We start from the raw sequence: 23957 nt of genomic DNA, 5'->3' as shown, positions 1-23957 counted from the left end.
TAACCAGAATCCTCCAGCTCGAGTAGTCTCTACCGATTGAAATTTATTATTATTTTATGTTATTCACAAGTATTATTTTATTTGGTTAGCAGACTTTTGAAACCATATTTGGATGTGTTTCAGATGGCGAGGCAGCATCTACAAACTTCTGTGGCCCAATCTGGTGGTGTACTCCATAGTGTATTTCAGCCTGAGCTTTGTGTATCGCTTCCTGTTGTCAGATGAGAACAGATTGTAAGTAAATTACTTTCTTGTTTGTTGACCCTTGACAGTTCAACTCTGTTCTATATCCAGAGTGTGAAATTATAGCAATACTTTTTTTTCTACTTATAGCAGAAATGAACTAAAAAGGTAGCGTTTATAGCATTTATCAGTTAAAGAAATAGCATTTATTAGCTATAACTTGATTTGGTATTTCACAACGCATATTAGACTGGTCTAAATGAAATTAAAACCTTCCTATACCTTAAAAAATATGAGCCCCCAATATTAATGCTGAGAGATAAATCAGGAAGGTTAGCCCACAGTAATCAAGAAAATGCGGAGATCCTCGCAGGGGCATTCAACAAACTTTTAAATTGCGATGACCCACTGGAAACGTTGGAAGTAAATACTGACACACCCATTATAACCATCCCAAATCTAAAAGATCCTCCAACTATTAATGAGGTAGAATTCAAAATTTAGGAACTAAAAAATGAGGAAGAAATGCAGAAATCTGGAAACAGTGATTGGAAACAAGCGATCATAAATCTACATCAGCACCTAGTCAAAATGTGGATCACAGAACACCCCAGAACATTGGACCTCAGGCATAATCCATCCTTTATTCAAAGAGATAAAACTAATCCAGACTATTACAGATGAATAACCCTTTTAGACGGCACTTACAAAATTTTCCCCCACATAATTTACAACAGGATTAAAAAAAAATCATTCTGGAACCACAACTTGGAGAATACCAAGGAGGATTTTGCCCATACAGAAGTTGCCCAGACCAAATTCTCAGCCTGAAACTAATATTGGAATATTATAAATACAGAATTAAAAAGCTGTTTATTTCATTCATAGATTTCAAAAAGGCTTATGATAGTATACACAGACCCATTCTTTTAAAAATCCTCAAATCATATGGCCTTCATCCTAAATTAACAAAAATTATTGAACTAATTTTAACCAACACAATTTTAATGGTAAAGTTCAGGGGAGAAAAGTCAAATGCTTTGCTTTTACAATAAATACAGGCCTCAGACAAGGTGACGGATTATCCCTACTGCTTTTGAGTGTGGCTCTAGATTACATAATGAAAATTTGGCAAAAAGAAAAGCCACCTAAAATCAAAATTGGAGCAAAACCCTTAATAAGGACAAACTGCCTAGGGTTTACAGATGAGTTAGCTCTCTTAGGCCTTGACATGGAAGAAGTCCATGCTCAGATCACCAGTCTCCAGAAAATTGCATTAATAATAGGATTACAAATATCCTTTGAGAAAACTGAGATCATGCCAATAAAACCCCTTGACATAAACAAAGTTGTCATAAATGATAAAAAATTAACATAGTCTTATAATTTAAATGCCTTGGAGAAATCATTATGCACAACTTGAGCAAGAAAGCAACATGTATAAATAGAATCACCAAAATGAAAAAAGCACAATGTCTAACCTGGTCAACTTATTTAAAAAAAGTCTTGTCAATAGACACAATGATCCAACACTACAAAACTGTAACTTTACCTGAAGCCACTTAAGCTTGCAAAACCTTGTTCCAAATTAAAAATGAAAGAACTGATCAGCTCCTCAACTCTGAAGGAAGAATTATCAGAACTTGTATAAATAAGAAGTACCTGGTTGAAGGAGTCTGGAGAATCCTCCGTTATGAAACTGTCTATCGAGAGATTAACCCAGTTACCAGCACAATGAAGAAAATCTCTTATTTCTTGCACATCTTACTATTACCAGAAAACAGGATTTTACGACAACTAGCGATGAGAAATCTGGCAAAGAAAACAGGAGGGCACTGGATCAAAGAAATTCAAGAGGATCTCAAAACAATTGGACTTGAAATTACAGATGCAGAGAACAAGAATAATATTACCACCCTTCTTAAGAATCACAAATTTTCAACTGAAATGATGCTCAGAAGGCCTGTAGAGATTTCAGACGAATTAAAAACACTGCGATCAGAACAAATGAAGTAGTACGGGGCACATAAGAAGAATCAAACGGTACAACCTTCAAAGAAAAAGTGTACATGGAAGACTCAAATGTCCAATGTGGCCAATAAAGTTAATAATAATAATAATAATAATAATAATAATAATAATAATAATAATAATAATAATAAATAGATATACATAACTTGATCTCATTTTGCTCATTTTGTCCCACACAAGTTGAGTGTTGCACATCAAAATGTTAGTCACTCTTCATGCATATGCAGTGGTACCGGTACATCGGAAAACCAGGATAACGCATCATGTTTGACAAGCAGCAATTTCACACAAGTATGAAGGATGAGTTCTCCACCTAATCAATACTATATTTTACATAGTGTCAATATAAATATTGTGTGCTTGAGCTATCGATACGGACTATGAAGCTAATAGATTAAAGCAGCAATTTGTCATCATCATCAGCCATTTCCATTATCCAACTCCCGCCGGGTTGGATTGTTTATGGTACCTTTCCATCTTTCTCTATCCGACCACCATTGGTCCTCCTCAACTGTGTTCTAATACAGGTTTCTTCTAATTGTAATCTCTCGATCGTTCTCAGTGACCTTAGTTTGGGTGTCCCTCATGCCCTCCCACCTGCTATCTGGGTCTCCATTGTCCGCTTCTGTCCTCTGAACATGTCTAGACCATCTAAGTTTATCCCTCTCTACTCTGTCATGAAGTTTTTCATTTCTTACTCTGCCTGTTCATATTTTGTGATGAAAGTAGTATTTTTGTAACAATCTCTTGGTGCAGGCCAGGGTAAAATGTAGCTGCCACCAAAGTCCCAGTCCTATTTATGGCTGCAACAGTGTGGAAAATGCTGAGTAATGACATTCAAAACACGGCTGATATGAAATATGCTACTCGCAGGGCTGATTGTACTGCAATAGCTCTGCCTAGTATGCCTCATTTTAGTGTGTCAATTGGTTTTTGTGGTTTGGCTACAACCACGTAACGTACGGTGGTGCTCTTTGAGGATCCAAGGAGTATTCGGGTCAATGACCTGACAGTCAAAATGTAACAGATTGCAAACAAAGCACGCCTCCCTCCACCCACGACCATAGTATTGGAGAGTTTCGGAATTGTTCTCGGGTGAGTGTGCTCTTGACAGAAGCAAGCATGTGTGGCTCATGGTACAGTATTAGTTATGTTTTATGCAAAGAACGGAATAAAATATCAACACATTCTTCAAAATCGCTCTTATTTTGCTGAAAATAAATTTATTGCATTAATTTGGGATGATGGAACTGGCCCGAAGGGGTTGGGATTATGACGGGGTCTTGAGAAAAATGAAAGAAGGTACAACAAGCATGCTGTTTTATTTTCATTGTGTTTACCACTGTTATAATATCTTGCTGCTTCTGTTTCCCAGCTTCATCAGGAGGGTGGACATGAACACTCACTGAAGGGGGAATCTTGGCAGATCTTTAGTGTGCATGTGAGAAGGTAGCAGGCAACAAGCTTGTTCAGGGCTGATGTAGAAGAACTGGGATGGATAGGAGTGTCCTAGTGTGTTCATCTTCCCACACTAACTTGTTATTGTGTTTATCCAGTTATGAATTCATTTTCGTATTCCTATCTTATTATAAAGGGTGAATACAAAATGGCTTCTTCAAAGACCAGGACATAATAGACCACTTCAGAACTTACAGAAATAAAATTAGAAATGAATCATATCTAGCAATTTTTACATGGGTCAAATGAGGCAAGTATTATTTCTGCAGGTTATGCCTCTGTTAAGCACAACCTGTAACATACCCGTATCCTCGTAAATGTCTAATATCCCAAGCTATCTAATTGCTCTTTCATCACACAGGTGGCAGTGTTTAAAGTATGCTGCATGACCTGCCCATTGTCTGGCGTGACGAAAGAGCAATTACGAAGTGAGAGATGTTAGACAAGGACATGGGAGTGTTACAGTTAGACCTTAAGCCTGTGCAAAACAGAGGCGTAACCCTCAGATATAATACTTGCCTCATTTGACTTGTGGGAAGATTGCAAGATAGGGTATTTATTACAGTCTTACTTCCACACGTTTTGACACGATCTATCACACCCTGGTCTTCAAAGACAGCATTTTGTATTCACCTTGTGTGCGACTTGATTTGTTGTATGTTTTTTCCTTTGCATTTAATTGATATTTTGAGTAAGCAGACATTGTGATGGTAGTTTTGTGCGGAAAGATACTAAGATGTGATTATGTAAGGTATCTGAATCTTGGTTGGTTTATGATACATATTCATCGTTTTATCGAACTCTCTTCACACGTGGTAGGGAGCACTGCTGGGTTAAGTGGACTCAAGTTGAAAGTTTGATATACAGTACACTGGTGGAAAAAAAAATCTTAACACCAAGAAGGGGTTATGCTAGATTATCAAACGTTGGTAGGGTGTGTTTATGTCTAAAAGATGCTATTGATTCAAATTTCCTGTAAATCGCATTAGCGTGGCACTAGTAGCGGCCCCATGATGTTGCACATCAGGTTTACCTCATATACGGGCTGTACTGTGAGAGAGAGAGTGAGTTAGTTACCTGTGAGATTGGACGGAGTGACTGTGAGTGGGTCAAGAATGCCTTTACGATGAAGAAGTGGCTAATATCTACAGTTTACTGCGGTTGAACAAGGCTGTATAATAGGGCTGTGTGAAGGTGGATTTTCCTTCCATGCTATTGCAGAACGACTTGGCAGGAATGTCTCCACTGTGCATGCGTGCTGGCAGCAGTGGTCACGAGAAGCTACGCTCGCAAAAAGACCGGGCTCCAGATGTCCCCGTGGCACCACCTGGAGGGAGGACCGTCTTATTCGGCGTATGGTTGTGGCGCAGCGGACTGCGTCTGCAGCAGTAATTTGAGCAGCAGTTGGCACCATAGTGACGCAATGAACTGTTCAAAATCGGTTACTTGAAGGACAGTTCCAAGCCAGACACCCTGCGGCATGCATTCCACTTACCCCACACCTCCGCCGTCTGAGACTTCAGTGGTGTCAAGCGAGACCTCATTGGAGGATTGAGTGAAGGTCCATTGTGTTTTCCGATGAAAGCCGGTTCTGCCTTCGTGCCAGTGATGGCAGTGTGTTGGTTAGGAGACCAGGTGAGCACCTGCATTCCACCTGTCTGCGGCATTGACACACAGGACCTACCGCGGGAGTTCTGATCTGGGGAGCAATTTCCTATGACGGCAGGAACATTTTCATAGTTATCCCATGCACCCTGACTGTTGATGTGTACATCCGTCTGGTGATTCAAACTGTTGTGTTGCCATTCATGAACAGCATTCCCGGGGCTGTTTTCCAACAACGCCCCCATGCCAATGTGCTCTACGAGTGTCAACATGTTGCCTTGGCCTGCTCGATCCCCTGATCTAGCACGTATGTGACATTGGACGAAAACTCCAGCATCATCCACAACTGTCAGTAACCATCCCTGTATTGACCGACTAAGTGCAACAGGCATGGAACTTCATCCCACAAGCTGACATCCGGAACCTGTACGACACAATGCATGCAAGTTTGCACTCCTGCATTCAACAATTGGGCGATTACACCGGCTATTAATGGACCAGCACGGCACATTTGCAATGACTTTTCTCTCGCAGATATTAACCTGTAGTCTCGTACCTTTAATCAATTAAATCTGTTACCTCGACAAATATATTGCCAAAATTTCTGTATTCTACATTCCTTATTTCATGGTATTTGGATATTTTTTCTGCCAGTGTATGTTTCTGGTTCTGTACAATATGTAGTCTATCATGCTTGATAGTTGAGTAAAAGGAGGTGATCACTGAGCAGTGATAATGAGACTGAAGAGGAAAGGAAGCAGATTTTGTGAAGAAAGTGAAAGGAGGAGATTGGCAATATTGTAGAGAGAACATGAGGAAAGAGGTCAGTGATGGAACAATTGAAAGAGTAAAAGTAAGGGAGAAATAACACGCTGAAGACGTATGAGGAGATGGACTGAAAGGTTGATGAACTTCCTGCACATAGAAGTCAGGAAAGTACGGTGTTCTACTATTCTTGATAGGACTGCAGAATGTCTCGTTTAGCTGCAAATGGAAAATCTTTTCCACAGGGGAAGAGAAATTTGCCTTTGAGCAGTGTGAAAAGCATGTCTTTAAATAGGTGTAGTCATTGTCTGAGTTCACAAAATAAGACTTCTAACTTGCACCATGAGCAGAGCATGAAAAGAGTCTCTACTCTTCAAAAACGTTCAGTTCCCCTAAATCAAAAGGGGACTCGTGCAGTGCAGTAACTCTTTCAGGATGAACAGTTATGTAACCACTTTTGAACAACACTAAAAATAAAATTGTGTTAAGATTTCCTTTTGATTTAGTGATATTAGAGGGACCAGAACAGAAAATACCAAATTTGTCAGTATTAACTGTATCGCAGAAGTGTGCGTTATGCAAGATATAATAATCAATCTTTTATGTTTGATGTGCTTTTACCATACCAGGAACAATAACTGACATGCTTCCAAATAACTTCTAAAATGTTAGCTTTATCAAAAATATTCTACATAACAAGAACGATTGAAAATCAATTTAACAATAATTTATATCTGATGCAAGTCTTGAGGATGAAGTGTGTGTGATACGTATCACACCGGCACAACATATAATTCACCTGTCTCCTTCTAGATTTAGTATGTGTAGGTTCAAGTTGAGATTCACCGCAAATCAAATTTTATTTCTTTCCTGTTGCAGACTTTTCGAGAGACTAGCATTGCATTGCCAGACGTACAATGACCTGATCCCTATTGCGTTCGTGTTGGGTTTCTACGTGTCCATCGTGATCAAACGATGGTGGGACCAGTACATCTGTATGCCGTGGCCAGATAATCTGTCAATGTTTGTCAGCACGCTGGTGCATGGCCAGGTGAGTGAATCTTTCATAAATGAGTGCATGTGTGTGTGTCTGAGCGATTGTGGCCTTTTAAGTTATGTTTGAAAAAAAAAAAAATCCTGTGGAACACGAAGTTGTCAGCTTTAGCTACTGCAGTGAAATGGATTTAAATAAACCTTGACTGTCGGACATCAGATGAAAACGTCTGGGGTATATTTTCACTGCTGACTAATGTTGTCTGTTATGGTGCTTTAAAAAAAAAAGAAATGTGAACTGACTTATGTTCAATGTTTTGATTATTTAATGAAGTGGAGTCACCTTCGTGGTTGCTTCTACTAAATACCATGAACTTTGTTTTTGTAGTATTGTTTGGACCATATTTTAATCCACTGAAATGAATTCTACTGAGCAGTCCTTGAAGACCTTCACTGGCGTTGCGTATAATTAGGGTGTCATCTGCATATCTAATATTGTTCATGACTCCATTTACTTTCACACCTCGCTCAGCATCATGCAAGGATTCTTTGAAGAGGTGATCTGCATAGAGGTTGAATGGGGGTGATGAAAGTATGAATCCTAGGCCTACTCGTCTTTTGGTACCTCTCAGTTGAGCTCCATGGCTACACGGTCACAGTGGACCCGGGTTCGATTCCGGGCAGGGTCGGGAATTTTAACTATAATTGTTTAATTTCTTTGGCACGGGGCTGGATGTATGTGGTGGTCTCATTATTATTTCATCCTGATCACGACAAGCAGGTCGCCTACGAACCTCAATTCAAAAGACCTGCACCTGGAGAGCCGAACTTGTCCTCGGACACTCCCGGCACGAAAAGCTCATACGCCATTTCATTACTTATCTCTGAAGTTCTTGTTCAACCAGTCTTGACTGTGGCTCACCGGTTCCAGTGAGGATTTTGTATGATCTGGTTATCTTTCATATCTAATCATTTCTGCTGGAGAATCTCTATCAGTTTTTCTTGTTTGACTCTGTTGAATGTCTTCTCGTGAAATGTGAAAATATATTTTTGTGTTGTTCTCGGCATCTTTGAAGGAGAACATTGACCATGAACAATGCCTCTCGGGTACCAAAGCAGTTTCTGAACCCCATTTGTCGTCCATGTCCATTTCGCACTTTCATCTTACGCGTGCATGTGTGATATGCAAAAATATCTTAGATTTCTCCTGTACTGTATACATTGTGTTCAAGAGCTTGGTGATCTGATCAGGCCTTGGTGCTTTATTGTTAGGAGTTAAATCTAGAGCATGCAGAAGTTCGTCTTTCATTATTTCTAGACCCTCAGCGATACTGAATTTCGTTCTTTTGCCTCTGTCACCCCCGCACTGTTGATTTATGAATTTCTCCCAAGTGTGTTATTTCCTGCTCGTCCAGAATCGGTCGGTTGGCATTGTCAAGAAGAGCAACTGATGTTTTTTTTTGGTATAAACGTTCTAGGCCTATCTCCTTAACCTTGAGCAGTGCGAAATTATCAATGTTTTTCACCTATATCGCGCAGTTCTTTGCACATTTCTGCCACCTGTTTTCCTTTAACTATTTTGATTTTTCTTCTAATTTCTCTTTATCTGCTGATCGTCCTCTACATTGCATTTTCCTAGTCGTCTTTGTTCCACCAGCATCCATTTCTTCTTCTGGGACATGACTGGAGCCAATGTCTGCACCAGGATATGTTGTCACTCTTTTGATCATGTTTCGTAAGTTGCTTTTTAATTAGGATATAATCAGTCTGGTTCCTTACTGGTTCATTGGAGTTTGCTTCTAAAGGTGAAATCCATGTGTTTAAGAGATGTTTGGGAAGTTTATACCAAGTGTTTGCGACTACCAGTTCGTTTCCTTGACAGAATTCAAATAGCCTATCTCTGCGGTTGTTAGCTACATCCAGACCATAGTCGCCTACCAAGTAAAATCTTTGTTCAATTTTGGCAATAAAATCACCTTAACTTATCGTGTCTTTGCTGTCGAGTCTCTTGTATAAATTGTTCAGCATCTCGTACAATGCCCGCTTAACCGAACTTCACTTAACCGAAATGCTCTGGCAAAATTGTATTTTAATATTTTGTTTTTACCCTCTCGTTCTTAGCCGTCTTGCTGTATGTGCTGAGAGCTACTAGGCAAACCCTATTTTTATATCATGACTTACACCAGAATGCACATGTAGCTTAAAACAACAGTTTCTTACCATCTATTCCGTTCCATGTTATATTTTTCTTGAACAAGCATGAATTAGTACTATTATCAATCACAATCAGCCAATTCTATCAATAACTGATTTGGCCTCTTTGAAGTCTCAAACTTAGGTAAGTATTTAGGAGTTACCTCCACTTCCAGCGATCTTGAGTGATGTTTTGCCAATTTACTCCGGTGATTTTGCGGATGTCTTTGTCCCAGCAATCTGATGGCCTTCCTTGCGGTCTCAGTTTCTCTCTTGGGTTCCATTTGAGAACAACCTTGGTCCATCTGTCATCCCTTCTTCGAGCCACATGTCCTGCCCATTGCCACTTCAAGGTTAATATTCTCGTTAGGATGTAAACTACATTTCTGACTGCTCTTATGTCATGGGCCCTTTTTCTATCTCTTCTGGTAAACCAAAGCATAGACCTCTCCATTCCTCTCTGAGCAGTTCTTACTTTCCGTTTAGTGAATTAGTACTATTACTACATTATTATTTATTGTTATTGTTATTGTTGTTATTATTATTATTTTTACAGTATTAATCGTCATGAAAATTATGCAGACTGTGGTTAACGTTGCTTCAGTTGCGGGAGTTTCATGTTGTTTACAGCTCGGACTATACTGCAGCTTCTGTTAGCAAACCAGGGAAGTCTAGCAAACCCTTCTCCATTCATATTTTTCTTTCACCCAAGGTCGGTTATGTACTGTAGTTCCAATGCTTTTCTTACCCCATTGCAAAAGAAATTGTTTCATTATTTCAGATTGCTTTGTGCTTTGTTGAACAAAGCAATGAAACTACACCAGCTGATGTATTGTTGATTAAAACGGTGGCGCGACAGCACTGTACCAAGAAAATTCAGAAGAAAATCGCCGATTTTATACAACGAGTGACATTGTGTAAACATTTTAATGTTTAACATGGACAACAGATATACAGTATACATCTTTGCTTAAGAGTTTATGCTTTCGTTATTTTGACATTTAACTTCCAAAAATATTTAGCATGTGTCATCTGAAAAAATGCATCTACCGAAGTGGCTCTGCCCCCTTTATTTTGGATTAATGGAGTTCTAGTGTATAATGTTGATGTTGAAAGGCTGACTTTGAATTTGTAATATTACCATTCATTCTTAAATGGGTATGAAAGTTCCTGACATATTTTCTGTATTCAGATGATGCAAGAATTTCAACTCCATTCCAGTAGTTACGTTTTTTTGGGTCACTGCCAGAATAGTAGAGCGTTCCCTGTTCACGTTGACAAATTCCTCAGTCTGGCCATCGTACTTCACTTATTCCTAATATGTGAATTTGCATTCGTCTGGCTTCTTGTAAACTTCCCTGGTGCATACAGGCTTCTAACATTCCAAGTGAAAAACTTACCTGCTTTGCACCCGTGCCCTTCTGTGTGCTTTGTCCATAACTTTCTGGGGTGGTTTTCAGTTGCCTTCCCCTGTATGAATACAGCTGTTCCTTACATGGACAACAGACGCTGATTGCAGCTGCTCTTAACTTGGAATGCAGATGCTGCCCAGTGGGTTTCAGCATTATTTCCTCCACTGAGGGACCAGCAGCCTTGTTGAAGGAGCTCATCCGTCCAAAGGGGTTGGGTTATTTCCTGGCACCCAACACTCGGCACAAGAGTTGCTGGCTGTATGTAGGACAAGCAGAAAGTTGTAATATTTCTTTATTAATATGTTTAATCTAAATAAGAAATCCAGCAATTTCAACTTAAATGCTAATTTGGCTGTCTCCATTCACGTGGCTCGAGAGACGTGTGGCTACAGCAGCCTGAACAGTCTACTTGTGATCTGTTCTGACCCCAGCAATATTTGGTTTATCAGGCCTAGATTGTTAGTTTTTGTACTTTCCATGGTTCTTTCCTTTCCTTAGCTGATACCACTCATCCTCTGACAGGTCAGTTTTTCTCCTTCACTTAGTATTTATGAAGGGCACCACCACTGTGCGTGAGAAGTAAGAGAGGACATAAGACGAATCAGGGACAAAAGTAAATAGAAACAAATAAAATAAATGCAACAAAAGACACCAGGACTGAATAGAACAGAGCTGAAGAATGGAAAGGAAGTGGTGTAAGAGGTTTGGAAAGTAGCAAATAAAAATGGAAGTAAATTGTAAAGTAAACAGAATGAAGATGCAGCGAGCGCAAAATTGCTATCGGTGATATTTCATAAGAAAGAAGTAAACACTTGAAAGAAATTGTCTGTTTTTATGTTGGGTGGACTCAGGATAGTCATGAAAGTAGCAAGAATGATCGCTGGTACAAACGGGCAGGAGGGTACTCGGAATGAAGAGGTGAAGGCTCAGCACGCATTGAGGGGCCGTATTGACAGTATGCGATAACAAAGAAGGTGGGTAAAGAGAGGAGGAGGAAAGGAAACCAATGCTACAAGTGTTTAATGCTTTTATTTATGTTTGTCTCTTCTCTTTTCCTGTGTTTATCCCTCTATTCCCACATCAGGATGTTGCTGTCCGCCCTTCTGATGTAGCTAGGAAGCAGAAATGAGCTTGTCGGAGATGTAGAGCTACCTGGCGTTACAACAGTGACTTGCCGTGTATATACACTGATAGAATACACACAAAAGGAAGACATGGGTCAAAATTTTGGCTTCAGCCTTTGTTAGTGGAGGAAAGAATAAGAATCGTAGATGCTGTTGGGAGTTAGAATATCGTATAAAGTTACGGCCGGGTGCTTCTCTAGACCCGACCACCACTTGAGGCAAGAGAGTGGGCATTTGGGGGCTTGGCGGTTTGACAGTGGCCGCAGTGTGTCGGTGGTTCACGCTGGGTCGAGTCTGCATTGAAGCTGGTTGTGTGGAGTAAGATTTGCTGGTGATCGTACTGCTGGAAGTATGTCTGGTCTTGCAGCAGCTATGTTCACAGTGAGTGAGGTTTGCTGGGCACCCGAGTGTGATAGTGGAGCATTTTGCACCAAGATCGTGGATGTGGCGCGTCCGGCTCCGTGGCTTAATGGATGGCATGCTGGCCTTTGGTCCCAGGGGTCTCGGGTTCAGTTCCCGGCAGGGTCGGGAATTTTAAAAATTGTTGGTTAATTTTGCTCGCATGGGGCTGGGTGTGTGCAGTCTTGATCGTTTCGTCCTCATCACGGCGCGCGGGTCGCCTACGGGCGTCAAATCAAGACCTGCACCTGGCGAGCCAAACACGTTCTCGGACACTCCCGGCACTAAAAGCCGCATGCGCCATTCCATTCCATTCCATTCCATGGATGTGGGGCGAGGTCTAGAGAAGATTAAATGCTTGTTTAAAAATGTGATTGGATTTTGTGAGACCAGGATAATACGAGGTTATGAAAGATGCTTCGTTGGGGTGCTTTGGAGATCTGGGGACAGAGTTCTTGGCTCGGTGACTAGGGTGGGTAACCTCTAGAAGTAGAGGCTTTCCTCAAATAATCATTGTAGGAGGCTCAGGCTTGAGTTGAAACAAACCCATTTGGTGATTTTGTTGTGTGTATATAAGACCTGATTCAACACTGTTTGTTCCTTTTCTTTATTTATAATTGCACATGATATCCTGTCCCAGTGAGTGACAATTGTGGTATTAATACTTTCAGACTTCCTCTTCATATCATTTGTCATTTCTTTCTTGACCTTCAAATATCCTTCCTGCAGTAAATGATGGCAGGCCCATGGCTGACAGAAGGACCATCTGCAGCTACCCAAATGAAGAAAAGTGCTGTGTAAGAGTATGGTGACGGTTGCCCATCTTAAATAATCGCCTCCATCTGAATGTAGAGCACATGATGGTGGCTTTAATCAATCTGTTGGTAGCTGAAGGTCTCGCACCTGCAGATTTATCAGCTCATGTTAACATTGACGCTTTTACTGCCCGTGCTTGTCGTGTCGGAGAACTTTGCTACGAGTCTTCACGAGGAAGTCTTGTACAGTAATGAGGGTTTGAATTTAAGAACGCCTTACCGTTGTAGTTACAGTAGTACGCTCGTTTATCACCAGGTGGCTCGTTTGTATGCTGGCGACAACATAAAGCTCTCTCACACCGTGTGTGCGTGAGAAGTAACAGAGAGGACATCAGACGAATCAGGGACAAATATGGCATAAGTAAATAGAAACAAATAAAATAAATGCAATAAAAGACCCAGGACTGAATAGAACAGAGCTGAAGAATGGAAAGAAAGTGTGTGGAGAAAACCGGAGGATGATAATGATGCGAGACAGAGCGAGAGCTGTTTCTTGTGGGGTGGCCAATTTTACGAACAGACGGATGGGGTGGTTGTGGGAAGTCCACTCTTGCCAGTAGTGGCTAATTTCTTCATGAAGTATTTTGAAAAGGAGGCTATTGCTTTGGTGCCTGTCAAACCTATGATTTGATGGAGGTATTCACCCTTATAAATTTGACATGGGCTGAGGATCCCCTCTTCTCACCGTGAGGGCCAACAATTTGGCAGCATGTAAGGTTTCAGGACATATTACTGTGGTGTAGGCCCGGATGGATAAGTGGGTTTGCAGAGGTGAAAAGCAGTTTCCACGAGTATAGCCCGATATTTCAGAGCTTCTTCCTTGGATATTTTAAAAGATATGATCTCTCAAAGATATTTGTATGCAACCTTAGATTTTTCCATATTTGGCATCGAGAAAGGCAGTTTTTTTTAAAGGTATGTCTAGATACCTACAGCTGTTTCAAACTGGAGGTAAGCAATTTTGAGGACATCTGCAAAAGCAAGGCAGTCAATGTTCACTGCCAACCTCTGTTTCTCCACTCATGGATGACCTTTTCAAGAGCACAGCTCAAAAGGATGGGTGAGAGCCCACCACTTTGACAATCACCAGCCATTATCTCAATGGATCTTCAGATATCCCTTACGGATTTCAGTTGTGAAGAGGTGTTGGAACAACTCTTGTTGTCCACACCCATGTCCTTGTGGATATCACGAAGACTGAACTGTTGAATTGAGTCATAGGTCTCTTGCAATCAACAAAAGTCAGTATGAGTGGTTTGGCATCAAGAGATCTGATTTTGATGATAATCTTCAGTGAAAAGATCCATGCAATAGAGGAGCAAGTCTTACGGAAGGCAGTTTGATATTCACCACTCTGGATGAACACTAGTTCAGTGAGGTTTTGAAGTTTTTTTTTACAGAATTATATAGGCAAATAGATGAAGAGATATGCATCTATAGTTGTACACCTCTGCTTTATTGCCTTTTACATGGAAAGGATGTGCAAGAGCTCATCGGGAATAGTTCCCGGTTCCTATATATCATTTTCAGAACTTTGTCAACTTATAGAATCCTTGCCTGATGTCTTGTTGTTGGGAAGAGACTCAGTGATTGGGTAATTTCTTCTGTATTAGGGATAAGAGAACCAGCTGAAGTGAAGGATGGTCCAGAAATTGTAATATCCTCTCCTGCAAGTGGCTGTTCCTCTTCTTCATTGGTTTCTTGAAGATCCTGTATGGCTCATCTCTCCAGTGGTGTTTTGGTCTCCGTAGAGCTCTTTCCCAGCTGTCTGTCCTGTGAAGACTTGGTGTAGTAGGTAGTCATTTTGTAGGACATGTCCAAACCATCTCATCTGTTCTGGATTTTGGCTGTAGGTTGTTCTTGTCCCAATTGTTGTTTTCTTTTAGAAGTCTAGAAATTTTCTTGAATTTTATTTTCAGTAGTAGTTGTAAAACATGCACAGTTAGGATTGTCAATGAACGTTCTTGTGGAGAATTTGTTGTTCTCAGAATTGTTTCATGATAAGTCACCTGAATTTGTTTTCCAGGATGATCGCGGTCGTCTGATGCGCCGCACCATTGTCCGGTACGTGAACCTGTGTCTGGTGATCACCCTCCGAATGATGTCCCCTCGCGTGAAGAAACGTTTTCCCTCCATGGACCACTTGGTGGAGGCCGGCTTCCTCCAGCCAAACGAGAAGAAGATCTTCGAGGACTTGGATCAGAAGACGAGCCACGCCAAGTATTGGATGCCTCTGGTGTGGGCCGGAGGTATCATCACGAGAGCTCGCAAGGAGGCGAGGATCAAGGACGACTTTGCCCTCAAGACTCTCATAGACGAGCTGAACCGTTTCCGAGCAGGTTGCGGGGGCATGTTGAACTATGACTGGATTAGTATCCCACTTGTGTACACTCAGGTAAGATTCATAAGGAACAGTTTCTTGTTGAAGTAGACAGTGTTCAACACCGTAGCAGGCTCGTTACTGTTTGGTACAGTGGCAGTGCATGTTACTGTATGAACAAGTTGCAGATTAGTAGAACAGGGCAAGAAATTATTATTCATTGAGATAGGAGAAATATAGCTTTGTATATTCCCTAAATAAGTTTACTTTTAATTGCATTTACAAACGAAGGTTTTGAGATGTTGGACATACTTATTTTTTGAGAATACAGTTTTTGTAAATTTTTGACATACCCTTTTGACAGGTACATAGATTTCAGTATTTTATTTTATTGATGACTACGATACACACATAAAATAAAAATCCTCACTGTAGATCTGTTGCATTGTGATCTTCTTAATGTTTGGTAGTCTTGTTTGTGTACTGGGAAGTTGCAAAGAACATTTCAGGTTGAGATTAGTGGAGCTGCTGCTATGCCTAAGATTTACAAATCTGAAAACAGCTATTCACACAAGTACGTAGCTCTGAATGTGTTTAACACATTCACGCCCCTATCTGAGTTATTGCTTATAGCGCGTGTCCATGCTCTGGACGGTATCAGAGTTAGCACGGATAAGCACAACCTTGAATTGTAGCCATTCCTACACAGCTGTGGGACAGAGATGAGGGTAATACCCTTATGAATGCTTCTACTCACCAGAAAGCACATGGCCTTCGAGATTTTCCCTTTCAGTGCATATTTTTATTTCGGTTCTGAATGAAGGCTAGTGCTGGCTTGGTTTGTGATTGCACAAGCGTGTGTAACGAAGGTGCTTAGGGACAATATAAATGTTGACAAATTGCAGACATCCTGTTCATTGAAGACTCAGGTGATGAACTAATTCCTGAACTAAGTGAAAGTGACACTGATAACAGTGAAGAAGATTCTCTTGGACACGTGACCGAAAGCACAGTACCCGGTGTGACATTAGCTACCAGAGATACTATAGGACTTCTTTAAGGTATGTGAAAAATTTTGTTTCCATATCTTGTTTAGTTTAGAAGTTACTGTGAAATAATTTGTTGTTTGCTGTGCAACTAACAGCTGGGCCAGCCTTTTAAATAGCCCGCTCAGATGATGGGTGCAAATGTGTTAAGATATTTGCCATGAGTTTGTGCAATCTGGGGGAATTTCTCCTTGGAAAACTAACATAACACTGCCACAGTGAACAAAAGCTTACGTACAGGCTGGGCGCCTATACAGCGTCGACTCACCAGGCCTCTTTGGAGGCCACACGCCATCATTATTATTACCTGCTACATAGAAAAGTCTGCAGAAAATAGACTTTAGTTATACATAGGAGACAAAATTGCTTTAGTATGTCAAATGTCCGGCTCCTCAGTTGAATGGTCGGAGGAGCCAGGGTTCAATTTCCAGCCAGGTCACTGAAATTAATCTCAAATGTTTGTCTCTGGCTCAGGGACCGGGTGTTCGTGCTGTCCCCTGCCATTATCACACAAAACACTATCCTCCAGCACAATAACGCACAGTTTCCAGGGTCTGCCTTATGTGGCAATAGCCACATGAAATTATTTCTCAAATTAAACTGAATTAAGGAATAGGGGCAGCTGTTACTCATTTCAGAGTATAAAATTTCTGTGCTTACAATCCACTTGCACCCATTGCTGTTCGTGCTTGTACTTCTGACAAGCTAATTCTAGTGTGAAGTGTGCGTCACATACAGATCGGTTGTTGTTGTCACACCGGACAAATGTTGGGGCTGTACCTCCGCTTCCTTCCCACTCTTACCCCTTTCCTATCCCATCATCGGCATAAGACCTAGGTGTGCTGGTGCGACGTAAAGAAAATTGTAAAAAGAAAAACAAGAAGAGAAATTGGGAAGATTGTGAGGGAGGAAGAGTAGCAGGGTTCACTGAGCAAGGCAAGAGTGAGAACAGGCTGAGAGCAAGGACTTTAGTAATGGAAAGAAACAAATGAAGCAGGTTAGTGCGGGAAGAAGAGATAAGGCCCTCCAGTTCTTCTCTTCCCAGCTTCAGCAGGAGGGCAGCCTATCGGGAATAATGTTTATCTCTATTTATAACTTGATTGTTCCTTTCCATTACTTACATTGATCTGTTAGGTTCCTTTTATTTGTCTTCTCTCTTCTGGCCTGTATCCAGTAATAGCATATTGTCTCTCTCTGTACTTTTTTAATATTAACCTGATTCCTGCTTTTTTATATTCGTTAGGACAACATAGTGGCCTCTTTTGTGTTCAGTTTAACTTTTGTCTCTTTATCCATTACACCATCATGGGAAAACAGTGTGGATTTTTAAGAAACTTGCCATTTTTATTTTCCCTTCCCCTTCCAAACTGTTAACCATGGTGTCGGACCATATAGACTTGATGCCATAATGTACGTGGCCACCAGGTGGCCTTAACGTTTGGTAGTACAGCCCAAAACAATACAAACATCTCGCTGTTAGTCAGTCTTTTGTAAGCTACCTGCGTCATACAATAAGATGAAACATTTGATCAATTTGTGATCATATGTATGATTTTGAGTATGTTACACTATGTCATGGTTCTGAAAAGATAGATCCACAAGTGTGCTGCAACTTTAAGTGCAGTAATGATTATTGCATTAATACTTCAGAAGGAATGAAAGAAAACCACATTTGGGTGACAGATTGGATACGGAGAAAAGATACAAAATGTTAAGATGTGAACTTTTCTAAGTACGGTACTTAAGATTGGAGGATGAAAAATTTTAGTTGTTTCAAGAGTGTCTTCTTATGTTGCAAAACTAAGTACGCACTTGAGCAACCCCATAAGTATGGTAGGTGGTTACTGGAGAAAGTTTAGGATCAGAATACACAATGCACTATTTCAGAAACCTGTAAGGTGAATACTTAAAGGTAATTTAGCATGTTTCTTTTTCTTCTTACTCTTCACAAATGGGTCACTTAGGACCACGTGGAATCAGCATTTGTTGGCTTTTCTTTTAGCCCAGTATTCCTTCATGCGTAGTGAGTGGGTGTGTCGGTGTTCTTTCTCTCATCATCCCCAAAACTCCATGCAATAGATAATGGTGATCCTAAACCCTTCTGTCTATTTGTACCAATTTGAACTAGAATGTGTAATGTTCATTTTATATTCTTGTATCACATTTATGGCTTCAGCAATATTTTTGTATATTTTCAGTCTTTTGTTCCAGTTTTTGTAATTTGTTCTGAATTGTAGACCATTTCGCATGACTCATAATGCAAAGTTTTCTGGTTGAAACAGACCCTGTATACTTTTTCCTTGCAATTCCCCCCCCCCCCCCCTTTTTTTTTTTTTTTTTTTTACAGATTTGATCGAAGGTACGATGAACATAACTTCATAACTTCTGTCACAGAACTACATTATGTCACAGCTAGATGTGATCAAAGATGCTATATTACACTGTAAAATATTTTATCACTATACTTACCAAACTCCTGTGACACAGAAATGTGATAGCGTAATATAGGCCTAAGTCATTTTTAATTATTAGCTGAAATGGAGGAATAGTTCTCGTATTTAGGATCAAGTTTGGAGTCGGACAATCATTGAAGCAAGGTGTGCAGGCGTGGACATCTGGATTACTTTTTTATTTGGGAATACAGTGGAACCTTGGATTGCGAGCATAATTCGTTCCGACAACGTGCTTGTAATCCAAAGCGCTCGTATATCAAAGCAAGTTTTCCCATAAGAAACAATTGAAACGTGGATACAAAAAAATATGTATTCGCATGCCATTTCTAAAACAAAATATAACTAAAAACAAATTAAAGTGCACTTTACCTTACCATAGAATCATTGTTGGTGTGAGGGAGGCGAGAGATGACACGAGAAGAGTTACTGTGTAGCACGAATTTTACTAACAGAATCATTGCTATCTGTTGGCTCACCGGAATCGTTTTCCTTTTATGCAACTTTAAGGAGGAACATGTCCAATGACTGTCGCTTTTGCCTCTTTTTGAGGATTTCATAAAAATGTGACATTGCATTGTCATTGAACTGATTCATCTCTCGCACTGCTACAGCCTTATTCTGGTGATGTTTTTCTACAAAATATTGTACCATTTCCCACATTTTGCACTTCTTCCGAATCTCGGTTTAAGTGAGAGATTCCATTGACTTTTCCTCCTCCTCCTCTTCCCCGCGCGAGATCTCCTCCATCACCTCCTCCTGTTGTTCGCGATGCAGGTCCATCAGTTCGTTCGTAGATAGTTCCTGCCTATGTTCTTCCAACAGCTCTCGAATGTACACGTCATTCACCTCCAACCCCATAGTCTTCCCTAAGGACACAATTTCATCGACAATCGGCGGCTCATTTTCACCAACAATCGCCTCAGTCACGTCCAAGAACACAGTCAGGCCACAGATTTCCACAAGCGGAAGTGAGATTTCTCTTGGTGACTCCATCCCAGGCTTTATCGATGATATTCAGGCAGTTCACGATGGGGAAATGGGGAAATACTTTCTCCCAAACTCTCGGATGGGAAGCTTTGCTCCTTCGGTCGCTTCGAAGCATCGCTGAAATAGTGCTTTGGTGTATAGCTTCTTGAAGTTCGAAATGACTTGTCGATTCATAGGCGACCTCGTTCATCTATTCAACAAACGAACAGGGGAGGGGAAAACGTAGGCACACGTGACGCTCGTATAGCGGAACCTCACTCGCTTATCAAGTTACAATTTATTTTAAATTTTTGCTAGCCTTGCAAAACACTCGTAGGCTAAGTTACTCGCATTCCAAGGTTTCACTGTATAGTATTCCTGTTGGTATACCAGCATGGCAACACCTACTCGACGTGGGATGTGCCAGGTAAGACTGTTACCGATACTTCCCATGCAGCTCTTAAACAATCGATTGTAGGACTTTTTTTGTGTACCCAGGTTACTTCCCACATGTTTGGGAATACTGTAGATATATTGGCAGCGCCTGGTTCTCATATCAGAGTATTCATATTTCTCCTGAGATTCTTCCAATTCTTGAATCAGGGATGCAGATGCTTTTGATAGCTGAGGAGGCGAATTCTGCCATGAAACATAGGACAACATTGGTTGCACTTTGTAGAGGGTGGAGGTCGTGGTTGAGCCTGGCATTGTTAAAGCCTCTGACATTTTCTTTCTTCCTGTCTACGATGTTCACACTCAAATTGTGCAACAGTAGCTGCAGTCTTCTATAATGATATACCAAGTACTTGGATCATAGTCAGTGCTCTTGAAGGTCTTCTTAGTCTCATATTTATATCACTTCAGAGGGGCACCATGGGATCTCCTGCCTGCACTGATTTATCTATACAGAATGTTTTGAGGAAATATGTCATCTTTCATGTGCTGGACATGTCCTGTCCATCTGAGTTGGTGACCTCCATACTGTTAATCTTTGCCCTCTCTAGAGCTGTTGTTTGGAATGCAGTCATCTCATTTGATGTTCAGAATATATCTGAGCTTCTGTTTGATGATAATGATGATGATGATAGTAATAATCCAAAAATATTCTTTACCCTTAATGTCGCTAAAGAAATACTAAATGACATAGTAAGGGTAAGTTAACATTTTAGACACAAAGGGATGTTCTAACGATTTCAAGGCTTTATGTATAATTTGTTTTATTGATGACTGTATTGTACAAATGTGCCAAGTCCAAGGATTTTTGCTTGGTTTTGCACCGCTGAGAAGAGACCAATTGAGCTCTCAAAACATGTATGGGAAGTAAGATAATAAAATGTGACGTATTGACAAGGCACAAAAGTGTGTTCATAGATTGAATGCATGTTAATGCGGACGAAATTGAACCATCATGGTTAAAATAAACAATTTTTTACATTAAATCTCCAACATCAAAAGATGTAAAGTACCTAATTACATAAAATCTGCACTGTTATGTCAAACAGTTGGCGTTTTTGAAATCAGCACTTAGTTTTCCATATGAACCACCTATTTTCACCAAAACTGGAAATCATTGCAGGCTATTGTGCAAAGTGATTGTATAGTTAACAACGGGTACAACAGGTCTTAATCACTAACATCACAGCACACATTGTGCATGCTTCGTGAAGACCTTGAGGACACTGCTGCACTGGCTGTTCCGAGGGGCTCTTGACTTGGCGATCACTTAGGTGCCTTCATCTTACCTATCCAACCTCCCTTTCTCTTCTGACCCAGATAGTATTAGGTTTTTGTTGTCCATCGCTTTATTTTGCTTGTGCCTCAATTCCTCAAAGGATCAGACCCCGCATTAGAGTTATTAGAGGATGGTTGCCCAGTTGTACTTCCTCTTAAAGCAATAATCACTACCAGACTGGCAGTTTGGCAGTTGGGAGAGGTACTGTGTAGGCAGGACACTGGGTTGATTACCCTCCTGCATCTTAGTATTGCTTGCCCTTGCTGTAGGTGTTTGGTAACGAAGTGGATAGAGAATGCGGTGTGTAGTGGCCATTATGAGACACATGTCTGTTGGCAGGGTGCTGTGCTTCCAGGTGGTAACGCTAGCTGTCTACGTGTACTTCATGGGGACACTGATGGGCAACCAGTTCCTTGATCCGCGCAAGAAGTATCCCAAGCATGAAGTGGATCTTGTGGTGCCTATATTCACTTTTTTACAGGTGAGAAAATATTACTACATTGTCATGCAGTTACAAGTAATCTTAAATTGTTGTTGTTTTTTTTTTTTTTTTGCTGCAAAAATCTTTTAAAGTTTAAATTGATTTTTTCAATTAGACAGGCTCTTAAGGTATTCAGGAGGTGGGGGTTGAGAATGGACAGCTACTGGAAGTGTAACAAATGCCTTGAGTCCTGGGCAGTTTTGGAACTACAAGTTTCTTTCTCCTTCCCCTTAAAAGTTGAGACAGCAGTGGAAATTATTGTTATTTCATTATTCGATAGACTCCAGGGAGCAGTGCAATTAAGATTAAAGTGCACAATACTTTTAAGATAGTGATTGACACATTAGTATAGACATAGGTTAATACTATATTTACTGTTGTATTAGACCCCCCCCCCCCGCCCTTTGGCTTTTTGAGACGAAGAAAATGAAAAAATTCTCGCCTACAAGACCCCCCCAACGTAATTTGTCGGACAAGAACGATGATTCCGCTTTGAAGCGGCTACAAGCCTTATGCAGCTCTGATGACATCACACAAATTTGTGAATAGTTTTGTCCGTACGACCCACACAGTGAAAACACACGTCGAGGTCATGCGGTACATCTGTGTTTTGTAGTTAAGAATGTCTGCCAATGTCATGGTTAACACAATTAGCTGCCTTTCTCGGCAGTCCGAGCTCGATTCCTGGTACTGTATTGCCAGAGATTTATGAATGGCAGGAAGGTTGATTTGCAGTAAAAATGGTACGTGCAACTCTTCCACTGGGGGCCTGTCTAAAAACGAGCTGCACCACCTCAGGACGAGGAAATAGTTATCTTTAGTGAAGAAATATTTATAGTTGGTACTAGGCCTATTAATATAGGCAGGCGAGATCATTAACAAAGTGATCGTTTAATATCTCGTAACTCGGTCCAATATAGGATTTTTTGGGCGGGAAGTAGGTTTAAAACGTGATAAATGTCCCCACTTATTTTAAACCATTTTCGGAGACACCAAACAAAACATACTTTATGCGTTAATAAAAAATGGGAGACAACAGAATGTACGAAATTAAACATTATGATAATAAAACGCATTACCGCCACACCTGTAGATATCCATAAATGCGGATAACTTTCCTGTTACTTATTTGTATTCTTTCCGTTATGGAACTTTTGGCACCATTCGGGCGATACCATACCTAACCTGAACAATATGGACTTTTATCTCACTCATAGCTGTTTAGGTAAATCCTGCTGTGATAAATATAGAGAACAAGCGTGAAATGTACTTAAAAATAAGGGTCTGGCTTTCAACAGCCGCATTTATCAAAAGAATGCTTCCAGTCACTATGTATTACATTCGGAAATACAACTCGTAACATACGCTAGTTATCGGCTGGTGGTTTGGCACGCTTTCAACAACACGGTTTTATTCAGAAGTGGCTTCTGCTACACATGCATGAGCTGGGAATATCAGAGACCATCTCCAGAAACCATTTGGGAGTAGCTTCACGCAGTTTGGACTCTATAGTCGGGAATGAAACTATTTTAAAAAGGTTCAAAGAGACGGGACCTCGAATGCTCTCGGTCTCAATTGCAGTGCATGGCTGACGAAATGGCAGTGAAGATGACGTCACTTGGAATGACTACATACCGGCAGCAGGGAGGTTAGCGGCGCAAGACAATTAAAATGAAAGCGGTGATCAGGTTTACTGTGTAGTAGGCCTACTGCTCAACTGACAGAGACAAATGACTGGCCATTGAATGATTTTTTATCAGTATTGCATAATATGGTAATACAATACCCTTATCTCTTTTCTCTGCGGGGTTGAGTGTGAAGCGAGACTAATCTTCGTAGAGAGTTTTTATGACCGTATGCCCTTCCTGACGTTGGCCTCATCGGAGAAATTAATGAGATGAAACGACTGGCGTGATACGAGCAACTAACAGATTATATTTACTTTATATTTAGGCCTAAAAGTTGCGTTCACTATTTATTG

At 40.6% G+C, this 23957-nt stretch overlaps 1 protein-coding gene across 1 annotated transcript in view; it reads left to right on the top strand.

Annotated features, from left to right (window-relative positions):
• Nucleotides 1–23957, top strand: part of LOC136884292 (bestrophin homolog 24) — a 225392-nt gene that overhangs the window by 122144 nt on the left and 79291 nt on the right. The window contains exons 4-7 of the mRNA XM_067156361.2: nt 124–234; nt 6922–7093; nt 15005–15373; nt 21851–21976. Of these exons, the coding sequence (XP_067012462.2) occupies nt 124–234; nt 6922–7093; nt 15005–15373; nt 21851–21976 (778 nt within the window). The remainder of the gene's footprint in view (nt 1–123; nt 235–6921; nt 7094–15004; nt 15374–21850; nt 21977–23957) is intronic.

Source organism: Anabrus simplex, chromosome 12, assembly GCF_040414725.1.
Source record: "Anabrus simplex isolate iqAnaSimp1 chromosome 12, ASM4041472v1, whole genome shotgun sequence".
NCBI lineage: Eukaryota > Metazoa > Arthropoda > Insecta > Orthoptera > Tettigoniidae > Anabrus > Anabrus simplex.
The sequence above is the reverse complement of the archived record's forward strand: the minus strand, read 5'-3'. Positions and strand labels throughout refer to the sequence as shown.